At 37.4% G+C, this 21,913-nt stretch overlaps 2 protein-coding genes and 1 pseudogene across 3 annotated transcripts; 2 read left to right on the top strand and 1 right to left on the bottom strand.

Annotated features, from left to right (window-relative positions):
- Positions 1-958: 958 nt before the first annotated feature.
- LOC109060513 (progestin and adipoQ receptor family member 4-like) lies at positions 959-9,532 on the bottom strand. The gene is made up of 3 exons (XM_019077689.2): positions 9,084-9,532; positions 5,847-6,065; positions 959-4,594 (listed from the first exon to the last, which is right to left on the bottom strand). Exons 1-3 carry the CDS (start codon positions 9,247-9,249, stop codon positions 4,161-4,163), a joined length of 819 nt encoding a protein of 272 aa, XP_018933234.1. The 5' UTR covers positions 9,250-9,532; the 3' UTR covers positions 959-4,160.
- A 3,472-nt stretch (positions 9,533-13,004) lies between these two features.
- Positions 13,005-16,411, top strand: LOC109060498 (annotated as a pseudogene). Its single transcript, XR_006159553.1, has 5 exons — positions 13,005-13,155; positions 13,597-14,153; positions 14,243-14,381; positions 14,465-14,683; positions 15,260-16,411. The product of XR_006159553.1 is annotated as a perforin-1-like (transcript).
- A 360-nt stretch (positions 16,412-16,771) lies between these two features.
- Positions 16,772-21,739, top strand: LOC109060352 (perforin-1-like). Its single transcript, XM_019077518.2, has 5 exons — positions 16,772-16,885; positions 18,398-18,941; positions 19,070-19,208; positions 19,323-19,540; positions 20,460-21,739. Exons 1-5 carry the CDS (start codon positions 16,855-16,857, stop codon positions 21,328-21,330), a joined length of 1,803 nt encoding a protein of 600 aa, XP_018933063.1. The 5' UTR covers positions 16,772-16,854; the 3' UTR covers positions 21,331-21,739.
- The last annotated feature ends 174 nt before the right edge of the window (positions 21,740-21,913 follow it).

Genomic DNA, 21,913 nt, shown 5'->3' on the forward strand with positions numbered 1-21,913 from the left:
ATAGTTATAGTACATTTTGCAATGAGTTGAGTACACCTTATAAAACAACAAAAACAAAGATATACGGCCAGTAGAGCTCAGTGCGTGCCCTGTGACAGACTTCATCCAGAAGGTCAACACGGTTTAACTGAACATCATTTATGCTGCTACCGACGCATAAGAGTCAGCAGAGCGCTGTGGCCACCAGATGGTGCCAAACAACATCCGAATTCAACAAAAACACACAAGCAGGAGCGGAAACGAAAACCGACAGATCTTTCAGAGACCTCCCGTCTTCCTATGTGCATTAGTATTCTCAGCCTTTGTACTTAAATTAAGATGCTCACTGATAGTGGTAACCCATCTCTGAATAATAGTAATAATAACAATATATCCATTATCATAATAATGCAAAATGTAACTAATGATGAGTAGTTTTTAAATTATCATTAACAGGCTATCCAGCACCTGCATACTAAGAAAAAAAAAGTAACTAGTTTCATACATCATGTCATTATTTTTTACCACAGGACATTAGAATATACAGACAGGAGAACATCATCCATGAGAATATCATCCTTGTTCCTCTAAAACATGGGTTATGATGCAATCCATTTCCTTTAGGGCTCAATGTAACATGCTCTGCACATTCTCACATCACCTAACTAACTACATGAATAAACACATTCTTGATCAGCATTTACAGACACATTCGGCCCCACGAAGGCAATGTGCATCAAGAAGGACGCAGCACAGTCCAAATGTCTGATGAGTGACAAGCCATCGCGACCTTTGCCCTTGAAAACATACAACTGTCAGCATTTTTTTCAGTCTTCGATTTTAACCAGAACAAGCAAAGAAGACATGACAGGATGGAAAGAAAACTGGCCCGAAATCAGTTGTTGAGGTCACTCAGTACAAGTGAGCACTGACAGGGCACCCTGAGAAGAGGAAACCCCAGGATGGCATGGTCCTGAGCAAAACATGTTGGTGTGAATCTGTTTCTTTTCAGGACTGGTAAAACATCTTGTTTTTGGAATTCACATGTACAAAACATGTTTGTGTGTATATATAAATGTACATATTTCAATTATGCATAGTTATCCGGTGGATTTCAGAGGTAATAACATATCAGGACCCCAAACCAAAACATCTGTATGCCTCTCTGTACTTTTCATAATGTAAAAAAGAGATTTTACCAACCGAACTATATTACAATCCCTTCTAAACAGCTTAAAAACCAAAGACCGTGTTTAATGACATTATGACATCATAGTAGTACAGACATATTATTGTGACGGTTAACCCTACTAAATAATCTAACCTGTCTAACCTAGGCCCGTCATTGTGACGTCACAATTACAGCTTTTTACAGTTACAGAATCACTGCTGCCTTTGAAATGAAATCGGACAATCCATATTGAGTGTCGCTCTCTGAGATGAAATACGTTAACATTCAATATGTTTTCTTATCACATTGTTGCTTTATATATTAATATGAATATATAAAAATGTCAGTATGTATGCTGCTTGCATTTTATGCATATACAGTCTAAATACAGGTATTTATGTTACCTATATGGACTTTTAAGTTCTTAATTGGTTTTCACTTTGATCCAAAGCCCTTTTGGTAAAAAAATAAACAGTGCAGTTAATTACTTGATATGGTTGTATTGCCTCTGGGCTGCTCTCTTGATTTCATTCCATTTCTAAAGACAGATATATTTGATACATTAAGCACATATGTCAGTGGTTGCATTGCACAAGCATTAGAAATCGCATGTTGTGTTTTAAGGGGATTGGTTTACTAGTACTTACATGCAACACTTGATTGCAGACTCTAATGTTTATCATTTAATAGCGTTAAAGGGGTTGGGGTACACTTCCCCAATTCTGAGGGACTAGTGGTTAGTTTTTGAAACCACCCTGGTCTGCTAAGATCAGGACCGTCGTGCTCGACACCTGAGGCCCTAAAATCTAATTTGGCATAGAGTATGTGTAAGTGTTTGTCAGATATATCTGAGCAACATTCTACTTAACATGCACTGATTCTACACTAATAGGTGTGATCTCTGCTAGAGGATATTAGAGTACTGTGGTTGTGTAAAGATATGTGATCCCCAACTTGTTAAAATAATATACATATATAATAATAATAATAAAAAAACAGTAGTAGTAGCATTTAAATAAAACATCTTCAAACATTGCCAAATGTCAAAACATATTTAACATCTTAAATATAATAAATATAATGCCAATGACATGGATAGTGAGGGTAATTGAAATGAACGGCAGGCCTCACTGAAGTTTATTCTAAAAGCTATATTGTGATAGTGTCAGTGAATCTATCACATTGTGTTGTTTGTTTGTCAGTTCTTTAAAACAAAGTGAGGTTGGAAGGGTTAAAAGAGTCATTCTTGGTTTGAGCGTGCTAAGCTAACAAATCCAAATGTGCAAAAACTGCATAATACAGCCCATTTGGAACAATGAGAACATCTCCATAGTGCAATCTACATTGAGAACTGTTTTAGTTTACATTAATCACATTCTAAAGAAAGATATAAAGGAGACTGATTGTTCAGCTTTAGTCACTGTACACAGCTCTGTTAAACCTGAAGTCTTTTGGCAACTTTTCTTAAATCAGAGGGGTCATTATGAATTATATCCAATCAAGTTGATCCCATTACTAGGGACTTAGATAATCCGTATATATAGCATTAATAAACGTGAGCAGTACCAATATTCCCCTAGTCTTCATTGGGGAATTCATAGTGAACTGGCATGTGTAATATTGCTCCATTCTGGAGTCTAATATTCATCTGCCACATCTGATGAGCGGGAACATCAGGTGCACAGTGGACGATGATGGCCAGCAGAGAATTAAAGCCTTTGTGCAAACAGCACGCCATTAAGAAAATAATTTGCGTTGTCTTGAATCCAAGGTTACATAGATAATTGAGGTTAAAGGTCAGAAAAGAAATGAAATCTAATTTAGAGTGGTACAAAATCCAATCTTCCAAACTACAGATTAGGATATTAAAACCGTAAGTGTACAAGGCTGAATCGACTGTTCAGCAGCACAGCAGAGAAAATATCTTCTGCAGGTAATGTAAAATGTTTCCTAGGGTATTATTAAAAGTCATGCTCCTGCAAAAACTGCATTGAATAAATGCCCCTTAGATTTTAACAAACATGATCAAAGTCACAGAGGGCACTAAAAAATAAAATGGGCACTCAGCACCTTTAACCAGCCAGTAAACGTATAAATTGCAAGTCTACAAACCAAGGAATGACCCCTTCTCCCTTCACTTACAGGTATCAGGGTGAGAATGCGGGAAATGTGGACCTGAACAGGGAGAGTGGAAAAAAGAAAGTGTGATAAAACAAGTAAAATCAACTCAAGTATTTCCAGTAAATGTTGCTGTGAGACTGGGCATACAGTACGCGTGTGTGTGTATGTGTGTGTTAGCACTGATGTAACATCTGATATGCTGCATAGTCTGCAATAGTGTATTAAGTTGAAAGTTGGGTGGTGCATACATAATTTCTGCACCGGTGATCTTTGTTTGTCACCAGCAAAATTGAGAATAGATACAAACTATAATTAGTTTTCATAAAAGCCATGCTATTTTGTGCAAAGAATTTTAGTTTTACGCGATACGTTAATTCTTACTTTTCGAGAGCCAATCATTTGAGGGCTCGATCATGTCTCTCACTGTTCAGCTACAACTAAATTTAGAGGTTATTTATTAAATGCTTTAAACGCTGGTGAACACATGACATTAAATAATGCCAGACCCCATATGTGCGTGTGTGTGTGCGCCTATAGAATTTGTAGGTCTCAAACCAAATAAATAAATAAATAAATAAATAGCTTTTGTTTGAGCTAGCAGATCTAAACAGTGCCATGCATGGACAATGTTTATGCAAACGCAGATATGTACATTCTGGCTACTGACGGCACAAACAAGCATGTGTGTCAAAGCTGGCACTGGTGTCTCCTAAAAAACATGTAAAACACTTCTTATGGACTTTCGTGCACACATATATATACAAAGCACACAGTCTCCCCCCAACCCAAACCATTCTTTGCCCAATTACGTCGCGTTCCCAAACATCTCATTACTAAAAGAGGTCCTCACGCCTTATTACCCATGATTCCAGACTAGCAGGGGCCACTGTCAGTCTGACGGACAGTGATGCGTGTTGATCCACAGTAAGTCGTCCAGCACCCCCCAGTGTAGGTACAGTATAGACACCACCACCAGCACATGCATGATCTGATGGCTGTTGCACCAGTAGTCAAAGAGGCCTGGGCAGAACCGCTCGGGGATTCGCGTGATATTGATGACACCGCCCAACACCGCTAGTGCATCCATGGTGAGAAAGTGACGCAGTGAGGTGGGACTTCCTCCGCCCACACCTATCCAGCGCAATAGGAAAAACGAGAAGCGGAAAAGCGCCTGCCAGGCGAAGGAACGCAGACGGCGCACTCTGCTGCCCGCTGTGACGGCACAGTAGATGGCGTAACTGGAGAGCAGGATGTACATCAGCAGAGCCACTGTGCGGGTGAAGGGGTAGCAGAGAAGAGTGCTGTACACGATGGGCAGGGCTCCTGTGAACCAAAACACAGTGTTAATAGGATAACATGTAACTGTACAGCTCACATCATTCAAGTATGTTTGATGAGCAGATACGAAATTCCACAAAAAAGGGTGGATTGCTTTATGGCAGCAACAAACGCATCACAAAATCACAACAGTGATGTAATTACAGCAGTGAATTCCACACACTTAACTGTATAGGGCTCCAAAATTGCAAAAATAAATAAAATAAAAACTACAATATATTTAGAGGGGATGTGTCATGCACAAACAAATGGGAATGTCCTATATATATATATATATTATATTAAATGATATGACATTTTATGGCATTTTCTTCACCATAAATTAAATGATATTCTGTACTTTTAAAAAAAACTTATGTAATGAGCTGTTAAAATTTTTTATTTATATGGATTTATATGGTAACTAAGGGTTAACCAAATAAGTTTTACTATATAATTTTTATATACTATCAATTAAAATTATTAACATATTTACAAAAATGCCATCTTTTGCACTAAGGTAAAATTTTAGAATATTACCTAAATATTACCTCAGTTTTCCTATTGTAATTAACACTATCCTCAAAACCATTTCTGTCTCATAAAAACCTAATTCACTTTTACAATAAATCAAATTAAATTAGTCAAAATGTCCTTTTTTGACTTTCTACAAAACGTTCCTTTGTTTTCCATCTAAATGGGTGGATAATTATGAAAACTAGGAAAAGCCACTTTTAACATTCCAAATGAGATCTTTATCAAAAAACCGAGCAAGAGACAACGGAAGTGCTGTGAAACAGTCTGGTCACTGCTGCTGTACATGTGACAACAGAGAACACCGTCTTCCTGTAAGGCACTTCAATGTCTATATCTCTTTTGTTTTCTCTTTGCTTCTTTATTTCCTTTCTTGCAACACTGTTTTCTTGTACAACACTTCTCCTTTGGTAAAATGTTGCAACAGCCTGAAAGACGACTACAAATATAGGTGAAATGCATATTTAACTTATTCACTGGGCTGCTGTGACACAGGTCTCTAATGCATACCAGCCTCTTTTGGTGATCACCGCTAAACATAATGTGATGACAGATCACTTCATCAGGTATGAACAACCTATGCAAAAATATCAAATGTAGGGTGTCCGGAGGAAAAAAAAAGCTTGAATCAGCAGGGGAAAACTGAGAACAGAAATGAAAAGAATACGGAGAGATAATGTGATGGAGCGCTCGGATTGATCTGACAGCAGTTTGAGATGCTGACCTAGCGTGTTGATCATGCAGATTCCACACATATCTAGCGTGAGCAGGGTTTTGTAGACGGGCTCGCCGCCCTCATGGTTCATAAACAGGTGGTAGACCACTGAGCCCAGCTGCGGTGACAGGCAGGCCAGGAAATGCACCACGCCAAGCCACGTCACGGTGATCTGTGACCAGGGGATGTTGAGCGGGAGCAGCACCAGGAAACAGAGCAGAGGGATTCCTGAGTGGAGAAAAAGAAACAACGAGACAGAGAAGCTCAGGAGAGTCATTGTACACATAAGAAGTAGTTGAAGTGCTGTTGAAACACGCAAGGCCTGTAAAGAGAACAAGAAGGTTGTTATTTGGCATTATGCTCAGGCAAGCCCTGCAGTGTTTCACCGTGTCCCTCAAGTTGAATGCTGCAGCCTAAACAACACATGGATTTATGGAGGCCCAGGGAACAGCCCAGCACAATGAGGGTCTCAGTGGCTTTGCTGTGCTAATTTTAGCAGCAGCTGCCAAAATGCCAATGACACACTAAAACAAAGGTCTTTAAAAGTCTTTAGCACTAAATGACAGTCAGTGGCTTTTTACTAGTGGCTTAAAGTACATGAAAAGACAATCTCGTTGGACAATCTTCTTGTTTGTGAATCTCTTTTTCTCTCTAAGCCCCCGTCATTCCCCCAGTGTCAAATGATTTATCCTAGTCAGGTAAAAGCACCAGTGCCTTCTAGCACATCTATTTTGAGTGAGTTATCTCTGTTGGCTTTACACTCGCTCTGATAAAGACACTATTGATAGAGAACATGCACTCTGCCCTAGAAAAGTTAATGCATTTGAGCTGCACCTACACTTTGTATGTACTGTAAATGTTATATTTAAAAAAAAAAAAAAAAAAAAAAAAAAAACTGTTTCATTGGCAATGATGATATTTAAAATTTAAATCATTTCCACCACATTATACAAAATAATGGTTTGATAAATTATAGTTATGACAAAAAAAATCATAATTATGACATAAACATATACATACATATACACATATACACATATATATATATATATATATATAAAGTAATATTCCAAGAGTTGAAAAGTTATAATTATGTAAAAAGACTGACTTGTCATAATTGTGACTTTTCATATCCTAAATATGACATTTTGTCATAATTTTAACTTATTTCATAATTACAATTTTCATCATTTAACAAAGATGAAATGAAGAAAATGAAGATTCTATCACCATTTCTTACCCTTATGTCATTCTAAACCTGTATGATTTCTTTCTTTGAACACAAAAGATATTTTGATAGATGTTGGGTCCCGCTAACATTTATTGTGTGTACAGTTAAAAAAAAAAGAAATAAAAAAAGAGAGACATTTCTTAAAATAATTTCTTTTATGTCCCATAAAAGTGGGACAAACACATCAGCAGAAAAACTTGGTTAGACCCAGAAACAGACTAGTAATGATTATTAGTCATAGTCAAGTGTCAGAAATAGACTGAATCATCTTTAAACAGCAGATGTTACAGGTAGAAACCCGTGAAGAACATCAAACGTTGCCCTGAAGACATGGCGTGCAAACATGGTATGCAATTGTGCAGACATATCATGCAAAGTAAAACACAAATACTTGAACACAAAGCAAACACTGTGAAGGATCATGCACCTCGGTTGCGTTCCAAAGCAAGAATGGAAATTGCCCTATGTAAAATAAAAAATTAAAAATTAAAAAAAGAGTGACGATATATGCAACAAATTTTCATTCATCAGTCTTTATTGTCACCTTGTCTTACAAACTCCAAAAGGAGGTATTTTTATCAATTCAAACAATACAGACACAGAATAAATGCCTCTTTATTTCAGCTTAGAAAAGGTGAAGGTGCAGCTCCCTACAGCAAAGTCATCTTTTGGGTCAAGTTAAGCTGTGTCACTCATTTCAAACCTCTCATTTCTGCTTACTGGACTACAGCATTGGCCAGAACACTCTCAAATATACTCTGAACCACAGTGCTGGCTTAAGAACACACTCTGAGAGCACAGTGCAAAACAATATAATACAGTACTAACAAAGTTTTACCAGTCCAAATGGCAGTTTCTTGAAAGGAAAGGGTGTGTATGACAGCACACCTGCAGGCAACCACATGACCCAGCTTGATGAATCCACACACTCCTGCAATTTAGAAGCATTTCCAAGCAGAAATTCCTTTGGAGTTCACCTTTATGCCTGATTTTACATTTTTTATATTTCCTCTCAGCAAGTGTTGCACTGGAGCGCTTGTCTAGATACTGCTCACTGCAGCTGTGATATAAAAACATAGCACAAATTACTTAACAAGATAATAACTCCTTTTGTTACTGACAAACAATTAATTATGTATGGCAAACTGCAGTACATAGTGATGTACACAGCAAGAGTGGGATCTATGCATTTCAAGGTGTAGCTGTATAATCATTTAAATGGATAGCTTTCAGAAAAAAAGAAAAAGATAATTCTGTCAATTTAATCATCCTCATGTCGCTCCAACCCTGTATGACTTTTTTTTCTTTTGCGGAAAACAAAAGGAGATATTTTGAACAATCTATCGGTCTGTATTTTCCATTTAATGGTGATTGAAAATGTCAACATTCGAAAAGGACACAAAATCACTTTAATCACAACAGTCATCTCATACACTACATTTCAAGTCTTTCAGGTTCATGAGAGAAATAGAAAATTAGCTTAATGATTGAATGATTCATTTGAGTTCACTTATCACAAACCTTGACACACTTTTGATGCTTTTTGAGGCTTGACAATGAATGGGGAAGATGTCACTGCATGAAAAAGGCTGATAAGGACAACTTAAAAAAAATTTTTAGACCAAGATGACTGTAAATAAATAGTTTTGGGTGAACTATTTCATTAACGTAGTTTCTGAAAAACCCAGCAAGGTGTGCAATTTACAACAAATATAGACCATACCCTGTGTCTGGTGGTGTAGAAACACTGATCATTTAAATGGAGTTTAGACTAGAACTATGAATGGGTAATAATACACATGCAAATACTGGTAAGACCTAAGCAGCCAGGATGGGCAAAACTCCTACTGACATGAATGAAGTCATGCAATTTATTAATACTAATTCATTAGAATTATTAGTTAAAAAATAAATAAATAAATCAATGCCACAAAAAGTAAAGCAAGTTATAAGCACATAAAGAGGGAGGGCACTGTCCGCTTCCTCTTTTGAAGCAGTAGGCTTGTCTCACTCACCGTGTGTGTAGATGTTCCCCAGCTCATTGTGCAGATAGAAGAGACTCTTGATACACTCCTGGACGGAGGAGATGGGTCTATAGCCAGTCAGGACATATCTGTTGAACTGTAAATGTGGAGGAGAGTTTGCCCAGTCCAGCAGTCTGGGGCCGTTTAAAAATGCCATAGCAACCAGAAACAGTCACGACGACGCTAAAATAACTACGCTATACATTACACTTTACACGCACAACACAGACTAAAAAAAGACCCGACACCCTAGACATTAGTTGGAGAAGTGCAGTCCGGTCATGTGCGGCCAGCTACATGGCTAACAGACCCGCTGCTCTTTAGCCGAAACAAACTATTTTAAAAAGCAACTTTTGCCTCGGCTACGTTTTGTTTTGGAACGTTGACGGCGGCGGCGTCATCCACACGGGTTGACGTAGAAATTCCAGGCTGCTTTCATAGTGAGCTTCGTGATACATAGCGCTGCATGTAAACATTTAAACGAAGTGTTGTCACACCCTGCTCCAGCCTTTCAAACAAACCCACCAGCTTCTGTCAGCTCGACCTCAGAGGCGACCCGAGGAGAGGTGGCTTTCGTTTGCTGCTCATCAAACAGCCACCGGCTAATTTCACCATCGGTAACGGCAGGGGTTTCGTGAACGCGGAGCCGTGTGCTCGGTTCAGAGTAACTTCCTCATATTCCCGCGGAGTGAATCATCACCATCATCATCTGTCCGTCCGGAGCTTTGGCATCCACTCTGATTTCTAAGCTACCAGCGCTCTGACTGTGAGACTCGTGTGTGTTGCAAGAAACTGATACAAAAGACTCATTTACTGGACCTGAACGAAGCAGGTGTATTTTTCTATAAACCAATACAAGTATGCGCTTAATATAGTGATGATACGACAATATTGCTTGGCTCCGACCATAAGTAGGTACTAATATACAGTACAGTGCCAGAATCGATATGACATCCCACGGGGTTTAGGGGGTTAACATTAAAATATGCAGCTGATGTAAAAAAGCACACGAGTTTGATATGCTCTATTATCAAATTCTCATAGATATGGCAGGGTTCTTCCCCAAAAAATATCAAGCCTCTCCTGGCATGTGCTCCTTGTCAGCGACGAGCACTGTTATCCAATAAGGAAGTGCATGCACCGTGCAAAGAAAAAGTGCACACGCTTATCGTGTGCTGCCCTTTTTCATTTTTATCAATAATAATATTTCGATGTCAAACGCACTCGGTGCGTTTTCTGTTCCCTGTCTCACACTAACCGGATAGCTCGCGAGCTAACGGGCTAGCTGCCGTCACCTTGATTGTGCCGAATGCAAAAACACACGAGCTTCACAGTCAACGTTTCAGCAGCGGTTAAACATCACAACCAGTTTTCCCAAACAGCGGCACACGCATTCCCGCGATCCCCCATGCTCCGTCTAAAATATCTCCATCCGGAGGCTCGGCGTTTGTCATCCAGGGAACGGAGGAATGCACGGTGCTCAGCTCACGGGCGCACGTCTCGCCTTTGCTGCCAAGTGATGTTGCTGCTAGCCTGCAGTGATTTCATCCAGCAGAGTTTTTAAACGAGCGCTTTGCTGAGGAGATCCGTTTCTGATAAGCGGCTATGCCAAAGAAAGGTTAATATCCCCTACATTCCCCGCACATTTCTCTCGTGCGGACTGATGCCGGTGTGCGGGAGCATGCGGCTGGTGGAGGGGCGCAGCGGCCCGGACTTCACTCCTGATCCTCCGCTGATGCTGCAGCGCTCTAATCCAGTCTGGACCAACTGGGACGAGCCGGGGGTGGCGCGAGCACAGGATCGATTCAATTTGTGCCTTTTAGATATTTTTTTTTCTATTGCAATATATATGTTTTGGGGAATGTAGCCTAATATCAAGATTACATAATAGTCTATTTGACAGTCATTGTATCGTATACTAATGGTATTTTTTATAATGATAGCTCAAAAGTGGCGATGTCCGATTCTGAACGAGTCGGACCTTTCCAATGAATTTGTTGAACGAACCCGAGTTTGAACGATTCGTTTATAAATCGAGCTAAATGATTCGCTTACGAATCGAACTGAATCAGTCCGAATGAATCTTACCGAGAATCGGCTCTTGTCCGATTCTCAATGAGCCTGCGAAAAATTACTTTAATTGAATAAAACAAATAAACAAATGTTACGACGTAGGCTACTGGACGTTTAGCTAGGACTTGTAGGCCTCGGACAGTTTACCGTAGGCCTTTATTAAAATTCAGCCAAGACTTTAAAATGAATTTTAGTATAGTATAGTTCATTGTAAATGCAAATTATACGTGTTAATTACACGTGTGAGGCTGTGTAGACCCCTGTCTCAAACTTCAGCAGGTCAATTATAAATAGAGGTTGGCAGGTGTCATAATGACATTCAATGATACAAGGTTGGATGATTATTTAGTTGTGGTGCAAATATTTCTGTATTATTCTTTATAATATCTTTGTGTAAGTGGAAATATTTTGTTTTATTGGATAAAAGATTCAGTAAAATAAAGCTGTTCACATGCTTAAACCTTAAGTTGTTTTGTAAAGAGTTAATTAATCTGTATTTTGTTTCCTTGCACCATGCAACAGTACAGACTATAATCAGTGTTGGGGAGTTAATAGTTATGCTACATGTAATGGAATTACATAATTTAATTATAAAATAAGTGTAAGTGTAATCTGTTACAGTTACTGAGAAAAAATGTGTAATTAAATTTTCATTTCAAATGAAATTTATTTAACCAATTCCTTTCCCAAATTACATCGACTGCTCTAAAATATGAGACACCAATGTTTGAGGAGTTTAGGACACAGAATAGGACACATGATTATTCGATAACTGTTTTATTTCCGAATTGGGATTATGTACATGCTTTATTTTTGAAGATTAAGGTTAACTCAGCTTGTTTTAAATGTTTTTAAATGATTTACTGTTGACATTTATTATTTACAAAAGTAATCAAAAATAATAATAAAATGTAATTAGTTACATTACTTTAATAAAGTCATTGAAATATTTACATTACTTATTAAATTTTAAACAGAGTAACTTGTAATCTGTAACCTATCCGGCTCACATCTGGCCCGTGTGAAATCCATGTGGGCCGGATCTGGGCCAACACTATGTTGCTGTCTGGGATATTACATTTCCAGTTACCTTCCCAGGCATGACTATAATGTATGCAGGTTAAAATCGCTCAATTTTTTTAGTATCTTAACATCCATGTGAAAACACCCACAAGATAACACATACACCACAAGTATAAATTGAAATTTCCAACCACTATGTGAGTATATAGTTGTTTTATGAGTCATGAAGCCCATGCAGAACAAACCATGCTGACCACAGTCATACAATGACAAGTTTATCTGCATCTGGGCCTGTGACCTTTTGTTTAAATCTGCAAACAAGCCGTTGTACTTTTAACACTTAATTTAAAACAAACTAGTGAACTGGGGTGATAATGTTCAAAATGGTTAAAAAACCTAAGATACACAGTTTGCCTTATACATTCATTTTAGCATAAACACATGAATTATGCATGCATCAATATACTGTTTGCATTATTTACAGATCTGAATAAGCAGTACACTCATGCTAAAAAAAAATGAAAAAGCTTTAAAAACGAGTAAAAGAACTTCTATCCTGCAAGGGCTGTTTTAAGTGTCAAACATCTATGTTTAGAGTTTGATTTCTATAAGCTTGCTTTTCAGGTCTTGCATATAATTATGTGAATGTCTCCATTTCTGTGTTGGAGATTCATTGCTTATCAACTTTTTTTTCAAATTCTGGTATAGGCACTTATTAAAGAAGCTAATGAATCTTCTTCTTTGCTGAATTTAAACCACATCCCTTGATGTCAAGCAACACCTTTTCTTACATTCTAGCCTTTTACTCATTTTTTTTTTCACATGATGAGTCAGTGACCAAGTGTGAATGTTCTTGTACCGGTCCATTGCAGTTGGGACACATGAGTGTACATAAATATGAGCACAGAACAGGTACTTCTCAGTCTGTGTTGGGCGATCTTAGATTACAATTAAAAAGACCTCGCAGGTAAGTGAAAAAGAGCTTAAACTCACTTAATTGTGAGTTTATTGACTGATAATAATACCTATATTAATATCTTCAAGCTATTTTTTAACTACTTTAAACTCCTGTAAAACAAATAAATAAAATAAAATAAATGATGATGCTGAAGCACTAACAGCGTTAAAATTATTCTAGCGATTTTGCATGGGAACATTATAAATTTAAACTGCTAAAATCTAGCATGCCTATAGAATGATTCATTCTAAAAACATTAAAACTTATAAGGAAGGGTCTAGGATACACCAATCAAATCCTGCACAAAGGTTTTGATTAGAACCAATATATGAGCAACAAAGTTTATATATTAACATTTGCACTGAGGTTAACAGTATTAATATTGTGCTCTTATAATCAGAATTTTTTTTTTTTTTGGTCTTATTTCTCATTTATGTATACGTATCTCAGCAGAACTCGCAATGATTCCTCTAGTTATCCTGTGGTCTGGGCTTCTTCTGTACCTTCCTCCTCCAACCAGCCCGGCATGCTTTCTGGGTAAAGAAGCAGAGTGTCGAGATGCAAAGAGAGAAGCAGAAGCAGAGTGTGCCAGGATCTGACTTGGCTGGAGAGGGTTTCGACATAACTAAGATGCAACGCCTGGGCACTTTTGTCATCGACATGAGTAAGTGGGAGCTCAAGAATAACACATGTAACCTGTGCAAAAACCCATTCATGCAGAACAAAAAGCAGAAGCTCCCGGTGTCTGTGCTTTACTGGAGGGCCACCCAAAAGTGCAAAAGGTCATTATCCAGCTCCATTTATGAGTCCAGCGAGTCCCTGGTCAGTTCCAGCACCTCCTCCGTAGAGAACAACTGGAAAGTCGGCCTGGGAATAGGCAACATGGTAAGTAAGATGTCGGTGATGTTGGCTGGAACGAACTCCAGACTCGCTGAGTATTCAATGGCAAAGACCAAAAAGGACAAGTTCAGCTTCATCAAGCAGTCTACATCCTGCGGATACTATGGGTAAGACTTAACATATATTAGTTAACTTCTGTGATGAATATCATGGTATATGGGTTTTAATGTGCAGCATTATAAACTGCTGTCTTCAGATACAGAATTAGCAGCCGCTCTCCTCTTCATCACGAGCTAAGTTATGAATTAACCACACTTCCGGAGACATATGACAACCAAACAAAAGAAAGCTACTTGTCACTTATTGAAAAGTTTGGCACACATTACACTGTCCATGTAAGCCAAAATATATCAGTATCAATGTGTGCTATTTCTCTCAGTCTATTGCATATATGTCACTGTTGCTTGTAATCTGTTAGGTGAAACTGGGTGGAACAGTGCAATCTGTGACCAGTGTAAAAGAATGCATGGCTACTCTACAGGACCTCAGTACGGATGAGGTCAAAACATGTCTGGACGTCGAGGCATCTGCAAGTGTAATGGGGAGGATCAGCATAGACACGGCATACCGTCACTGTAAAGAGAGCAAAGACAAAAAACTGAGCAAGCACAGTTTTTCTAACAGTTTTACTGACAGGTTTGTGCTTTGAATTGGCAGAATGTGATTTAATTGAATTATCAGCTAAATTATTAGTTAAAAATGGCTAAACAATATAGTCTGATATAAATATTAGTTACATAAATATAGTTTTGTTTGTGTGTGTGTATAGTTTATAATATTTTTTATTTCATATTTTTAAATGTATATTTTAATTTATAATATTTGTAATATAATTAATACATTTTTATTTATGGTTTATTTTTTGTATTACTTTTTTATTATATTATGTAATTAAAATTATACTTATAATAATAAGAATAATATTTTAATATTTAATAAATACATTTAATTGGGGGAATCTAAATTTTAATAAATTAAATTTAATAAATGTTAAAATTTAATATTTTCCTTGAAAGGTAGTACATTACGATACGATAGATAGATAGATAGATAGATAGATAGATAGATAGATAGATAGATAGATAGATAGATAGATAGATAGATAGATAGATAGATAGATAGATAGATAGATAGATAGATAGATAGATAGATAGATAGATAGATAGATAGCTATAGGGTTCAAGCTTAATTTTCTTTCTTTCTTTTCTACAAGTTAACTGAAATCACGGGTGGCCATGCTCAAGACACAGCGCTCCTCTTCTCAGCCAGTAATGACCCTGGTGCTTTCAATCAGTGGCTGTCCACAGTGCCAGAAAAACCAGAAATTATTTCCTTTTCACTGAAGCCCCTCCATATGTTGCTGCCAGTCAAGGACCCAAAATATGAGCAGTTACGCCGAGCCATTCGTGACTACATACTGCAGAGGGCCCTTTGGAAGAAATGCTCTACACCTTGCAAGGCCGGTATCGCAACTAACCCCAAAGAGCCCTGTGTGTGCACCTGTCATAACAACCCTGGAGTTAAAGCAAACTGCTGCCCTGCACAGCTCGGACTTGCTCAGATTAGTGTAACTGTGATGAAGGCAACAGGTCTGTGGGGAGATTACTTCTCACAGACTGATGGCTATGTCAAGGTCCTGAGAAATCATAAGTTCTTTCTAGGGGAAACATCAGTGATTTGGAACCAAAACTCACCAACCTGGAACTGGAATTTTGATCTCGGCAGTTTCGTTCTCTCTCAGTTTGGGGGGCTGAGACTAGAAGTGTGGGATAGGGACAACAAGTGGGACGATGACCTCCTGGGGGCGTGCAACATACAACTAAAAGCCGGGGTAAAAAGCGACTTCTGTCGACTTAACCATGGTTTGCTGTACTACAAAACGAATGTAACTTGTGCTCCTAGTTTAGCTGGCCCCTCATGCACCCAGTACGTGGGCTCTCCGATGGCCTCCCATCTAGAGAAGGTATATGTGTCACGACACGCCCGTCCCATCCCCAAAGATGAGCTGGTGAAAATGGGGGTGCTTTTAGATGAGCGCCGCTTTTTGTTAAGTCAAACCAGTGATCCTAAAAGCAAAACGCAGACTTTGTGAAAGCTTATCATCAAAGCACAATAAAATAAGTAAAAAAAAAAAAAAAATCTTCAAATAAAATGTATAAAAAATTGTGTTTTGCATCTCAGCATTAAAGTGATGGATAACTATCCCTTTAACATTTTATTATCGATGCTTAATTAGCTTTTTCTTTTATTTTTGCTATTCAGATCTTTAATACGATCTGTGGGTGTTTGCTTTATTCTCTCAGTATGCTTTGCACTTACTTGCATGCAAATTTTTGTGGTTAATAAAACAATCATGAAAACAGCAGTTGAATTGATTTTTCTAAGTAAGTCATGTCATTTTTGGTTGTTAGGTTGGCGAACTGTTGAAAGTGTGTAGGAGGTTTAACGCCACAAGAGGAACTATGTGACTAACAGCAGCACTGAGGCAAACATTTAGTTCTGATTTGACAAGTTTAGTCCAACGGTCTGACTCTACATCTGCATGTTTTAACAATGCACAGGTCAACGTGTAAATGAAAGCTCACATGTTCCACTGACTTTTCATCTAGTCCCCATTTCACCACAGAGCATACTCAGCGCTGAAGTGGCTATTCGAGACCACATTCAATTCCTCTAAACTGAAAAGTGTACCCTCACTCAGCCCACAATGGATGAGTGTATTTTTTTGTGGTAGCAAATACCGGTAAAGCCCACCCACAAGCTAGCATTTATTTCCTACATATAGCCCCTCTCACACATCACTCACGAATGCCTGCTAGACAAAACGGAGTAGTTCAAGGTAAGAAGCGAATTTTACATCACCTTTTAAAGAAAATAGTGATTTGTTTCTTGCTGCTTTTTTTATGACTGTGATGTAATGCAACTAAAATTTGTTCTTTTTTAATAATATTCCTCATGATCCCTGTAGGCAAAAAAGCTTTTTCCTTGTTCACGTTCATGCACAACATACTGTTATTTAAAAACCTCCAGTGCAAGGCATACATCCTGTAATATCCTGTTAATATTTCAGAATTAGTTACATTTTGGAGACTAGAGTTTAAAAGTAAGGCATTAACCTGTTTGATCCCAGATAACCCTTTAAAATAATCAATAATTATTTTTGAAAAAGTGTGTGAAAAATTGTGTTTTACGGTCGGTCGCAATTGTGACTGGTGGGATAATGTGTGTACTGAATTAACATATTTCTGTCAAAAAATAGTTTTATATCTTTGCCCAGCTATTTTAAACAGTTTGATCACATTCTAGGGTTACTATTATGCATAAAAAAACCCTTAAACAACATTGATAGGAATACTGAGATAAAAGACAAATACATAAAAAAACAACCATCAACAAAATGTTACATTTTTTTTTTTGTAACGCATATCAAAAGTTTTATTTTAGTGCTACCAGTATTACAACATCAATATTGTAACTTATTTGTAACATTTGAACTTTTAATTCATTGCAATATTTTGTTATTGCAATATTTTAGAGCAATTTTCACTAACAACTGCTATTGGATTTATATTGCATAGCCTACCTAAGTTCACTGTTATCCCTCCAGTCACTATCGTGACCCATCAAGATGTTTACTCATTCAGTGACCACATTCAACAAAACTGAAAATATAAACCTTTTTTGTGACCAGTGGGATTAAATATATAGGTTATGTATTGTTTTACTTCAGACGTACTTCAGAAGTCAGTTAAACATTACAATTCTAGTATAATATCAATATTTTTAAATATTTATTTATTTATTTTTTACAGTATGAAGGTTTTGGCGCATTCACATAATAGTAATAATAATTTAATTAAAAAGTATCTGAAATTTGTTCTTTTTAAATATTCCTTATGATCCCTGTAGCCAAGATCAACTAAATTGTCATAATCCTAACAACAATACAATATAATAACCTTTTTCCATCATGTTCATGCACAACAGACTGTTATTAAAAACTTGCAGGACAAGACATCCATCCTGTTATGACAGTCCTACTAAAAATATTTTAAAATTAGTGATGTTTTAGAGAGCAGACTTTAAAAATATTATATAAGGTACAAATTTGTATTATTTTTCATTTTGAAGAGAGAAAGTTGTTTATTATTTTAATTTATAATAATTTCGAATTTTGAGTGTGAAGGTTTGAGACTGTAATTTAATAATTTTCTGTAATTTTTTACTCTTTACTCACCACTGACTATGCAATTTTGTACTGTTATTTCAAGTTTCTATAAAAATAAATAAATATATAAAGAAAATATAAACACTCCCACACACATAATTGTCATGTTGTTTTTTTTCATAGGAAAGCAGAGCATCCATACACATTTTACAGGAATGTGGGCGGTGCTTGTTTTTTACCTCTTTCTGCCCATCGTGCAGTCATGCACTAAAGGTAAACCCAATGAATGCACAGAAGCAACCTTCGCCCCCGGGTCCAACCTGGCCGGAGAAGGATACGATGTGACCAAGATGCAGCGCAAGGGAGCCTTTGTCATTAACACAGAGGTCTGGAGGCGAAAGGATAAATCATGCACCCTTTGCAGGAACCCCTACATGGAAGGAGCAAATCAAAAGCTTCCCACATCTGTAGTAGACTGGAGATCCAGCAAAAAGTGCAACATTCAAGTATCAAGCTCCCTGTACCAGTCCAGTGAAGAACTGGTCAGCTCCAGCATGTCCTCCATTGAGAACAACTGGGCGGCTAGTTTGGGTATAGACGTTAAGCAAAATACAGGCTCATTAATTTTGGCTGGAACTAACTCGAAGCTTGCAGAGTACTCAATGGAGAAGACCAAAAGAGACAAGTACAATTTTGCTAGTCAAAGTATTTCTTGTTCATTTTACAGGTGCGACATACCAGCTTCCATTGCCTCATGCCTTTCTTGAATACTGAATACTTTTTATTCATGATAAAAGAAACAAAAGAGTCATAGCCTTCTCCTATCTCTTCTAACATTTCCATGTCTACCTACAGCTACAGGGTCTCCAACAAGCCTGTTCTCCATCCCGAGTTCAAGCGCTCTGTGAAGGAGCTTCCCAAGACATACAATCTTGATTTCAAAAAGCGTTTTTACAAGTTCATTAACACCTATGGAACCCATTACATCACTAAGGTAATTCTGGTTTACAATTTACTCCACATAAATGGATTACAAAGGCCCAAGATGCTACAACAACACAATACACTGCAAGTCAAACCATTAATCAGGAGTTTTTTGTTTTGCCAGGTAACTCTTGGAGGACGCGTACACTCTGTGACCAGTATCAGACAGTGTGAGACCGCCCTGCAGGGCTTAAGTGCAGATGAGGTGAAGACATGCTTGGACGTGGAGGCAAGTGCCAGCATTCGTGGCAAAGTAGATATGAAAGCAGAAAGTAAGCACTGTAATGAAGACAAGGACAAAACAGAGAGCAAAAGCAGCTTCTCCAGCCGCTTTAGTGACAGGTGGGTTTAAAATCATGATGTCTATTGTAATTTCTAGCTTGTCATACATTTACTGTCCTGGACATCCTCTATTTTTTACATTTAGATTAGCTCTGCCATCATCTAATGCTCACTTAAAGTACATCTTCAAAAACATTAATAAATAACAAAATAACTAAATGTAATCTTTAGCAGATCTACGATTTGATATCCCTTTTTACATACTGTAAATTATAATGTTGTGGTGCTTAAATTAATTTAACATGAATCATTTGAATTTGTCCATTTATTTTTTAATATTTTGTATTTTATTTATTTAGACAAAACCGTAAAGAATTTTTATCTCAGTCACTTATCTGTTTTCAGTCACATTGTAAAAAGTGAATTTCTTATTTGGTAGTTTTGCCTTGTTTTCCAGCATAAATATCTAAACATTCTAAAATCAGCAGACATTTATTCGAGAAGCACAATGACGCAAGTCTTGTTTTCTGAGATTTTTAAAAAGGTTTTCTTAAAACAAGAAAAAATCTTAATGGGTAAGAAAAATAAACTTTATCAAAAGGAAAACATTTATCCTTACCCCATTGGCAGACATGGTTTTTCTAAAAAATAAAATAAAATAAAAATGTTTGTACTGTTTTGGTGTTTTTATCTGTGTTTTGATGTTGTTGTTTTCTTTTTGAGGAATTATTTTCATTATTGGACAGCACTTTGGTCAATGCTCTGTTGTTTTAATGGTGCTTTATAAATAAATAAATAAACTGAACTGAACTGAACTAAATGTAAATGTATCTTCAAGTAAAAACACTTAGATATTTGTACTGGAAAACACAACAAAAACACTGAGAAAGAAATTGATTTTATGAAAATAATTTCATGTTCACTTCATAAAGGCTTTTAATATCAGCGTATCCCTAATCAACTGGTTTTTACTTCAAAGGCTGACCGAGGTGACCGGAGGTCACACTTCAGAGCCTGAGATCCTTTTCTCAGGAGGAAAAGACCCATCAGCTTACAAAGAATGGCTCGAGTCCCTACCACAAAACCCAGATGTGATTTCTTACTCTCTGGAGTCCCTGCATGAGCTAATCTCCACCAAAGATCCAGTGCGCAAACACTTGCGCCAAGCCATCCATGACTACATCCTGGAAAAGTCCTTCTGGAGGAACTGCACTGATTCTTGCAAAGATGGCGTCAAAACCAACCCAAACAACCCGTGTGTCTGCACTTGTCGCAACAATCCTGGGATCACACCAGACTGCTGCCCATCTAAGCGTGGACTTTCTCGGGTAAAGGTCACAGTCGTGAGGGCTCAAAATCTGTGGGGTGACACGACCACAGCGACCGATGGGTACGTAAAATTGTTCGACAAAAATAACATTCTGATTGGACGCACTGATATGATCACGAATAACAACTCACCCTACTGGGGGAGAACCTTTGATTTGGGTGATGTTGTCCTGGCAGAGAATGAAAAGATAAAACTGGAGGTGTGGGATGAAGATAATAAATGGGACGACGATTGGCTGGGAAACTGTGAAGTACCCATAAAAGCAGGTCATCAGGACAATTTCTGCACTTTAAATCACGGTCTGCTGTTCTACAAAACAGAAGTGACATGCGCTCCAAGTTTGTCTGGCCCCTACTGTGCAAAGTATGTCGGTTCCCCCATGAACTTTCAACTGGAGAAGGTATACGCATCCCGAAATGCACGACCTGTGCCAGCAGAAATACTGATGAGCAAGGGAGTACTTCTGGACAGACTTTATGTATATCAAAAGACAAATTACAGTGCGAAAACTATTCTGTAGTCAGTTTTGGCTTTGGATCTGATTGTGCGACTATGCAAAATATAACTTGAACCTTGCTTGTATTAATCACTATTAAAAATACATATTTAATATAATTCTTAATATTTTAATATTTCTTAACTTTAGAGACAATGCGCAATATGTATTTATTATCTGCTGTTTTTATTACAGGATTCTATGCTTGCACTGGCAACTTTTCACAAACACATCATTATACTGCATTATGTTCTTTCAGTATACACTTTGTATTATAAAAACATATAATATGATGTATTTGTATTATAAAAACAATGTTCCGTGTCATGAAAAACTATGAATTGTCTGCTTGGAGTTGTATTTTTTTTTCTTTTTCTGACCCATCTGGGTAGTTAAAAAATGGCATAATAACAATTCTGTCACTATTTTCTCACCTTCATGTTGGTACGACTTTCTTTCATCTGAGGAACACAAAAGAAGCTATTTTGAAGAATGTATAAACTGTTAAACTTAAAGTAAATGGGGTCCAAAACAACACTAGACACCACTGACTTTTATTGTATAGACCTTAAAAAAAAACACTTTGAGACATTTTGAGAAAGAAAGA

This window comes from Cyprinus carpio, unplaced genomic scaffold (genome assembly GCF_018340385.1).
Source record: "Cyprinus carpio isolate SPL01 unplaced genomic scaffold, ASM1834038v1 S000006601, whole genome shotgun sequence".
In the NCBI taxonomy this organism is placed as follows: Eukaryota; Metazoa; Chordata; class Actinopteri; order Cypriniformes; family Cyprinidae; genus Cyprinus; species Cyprinus carpio.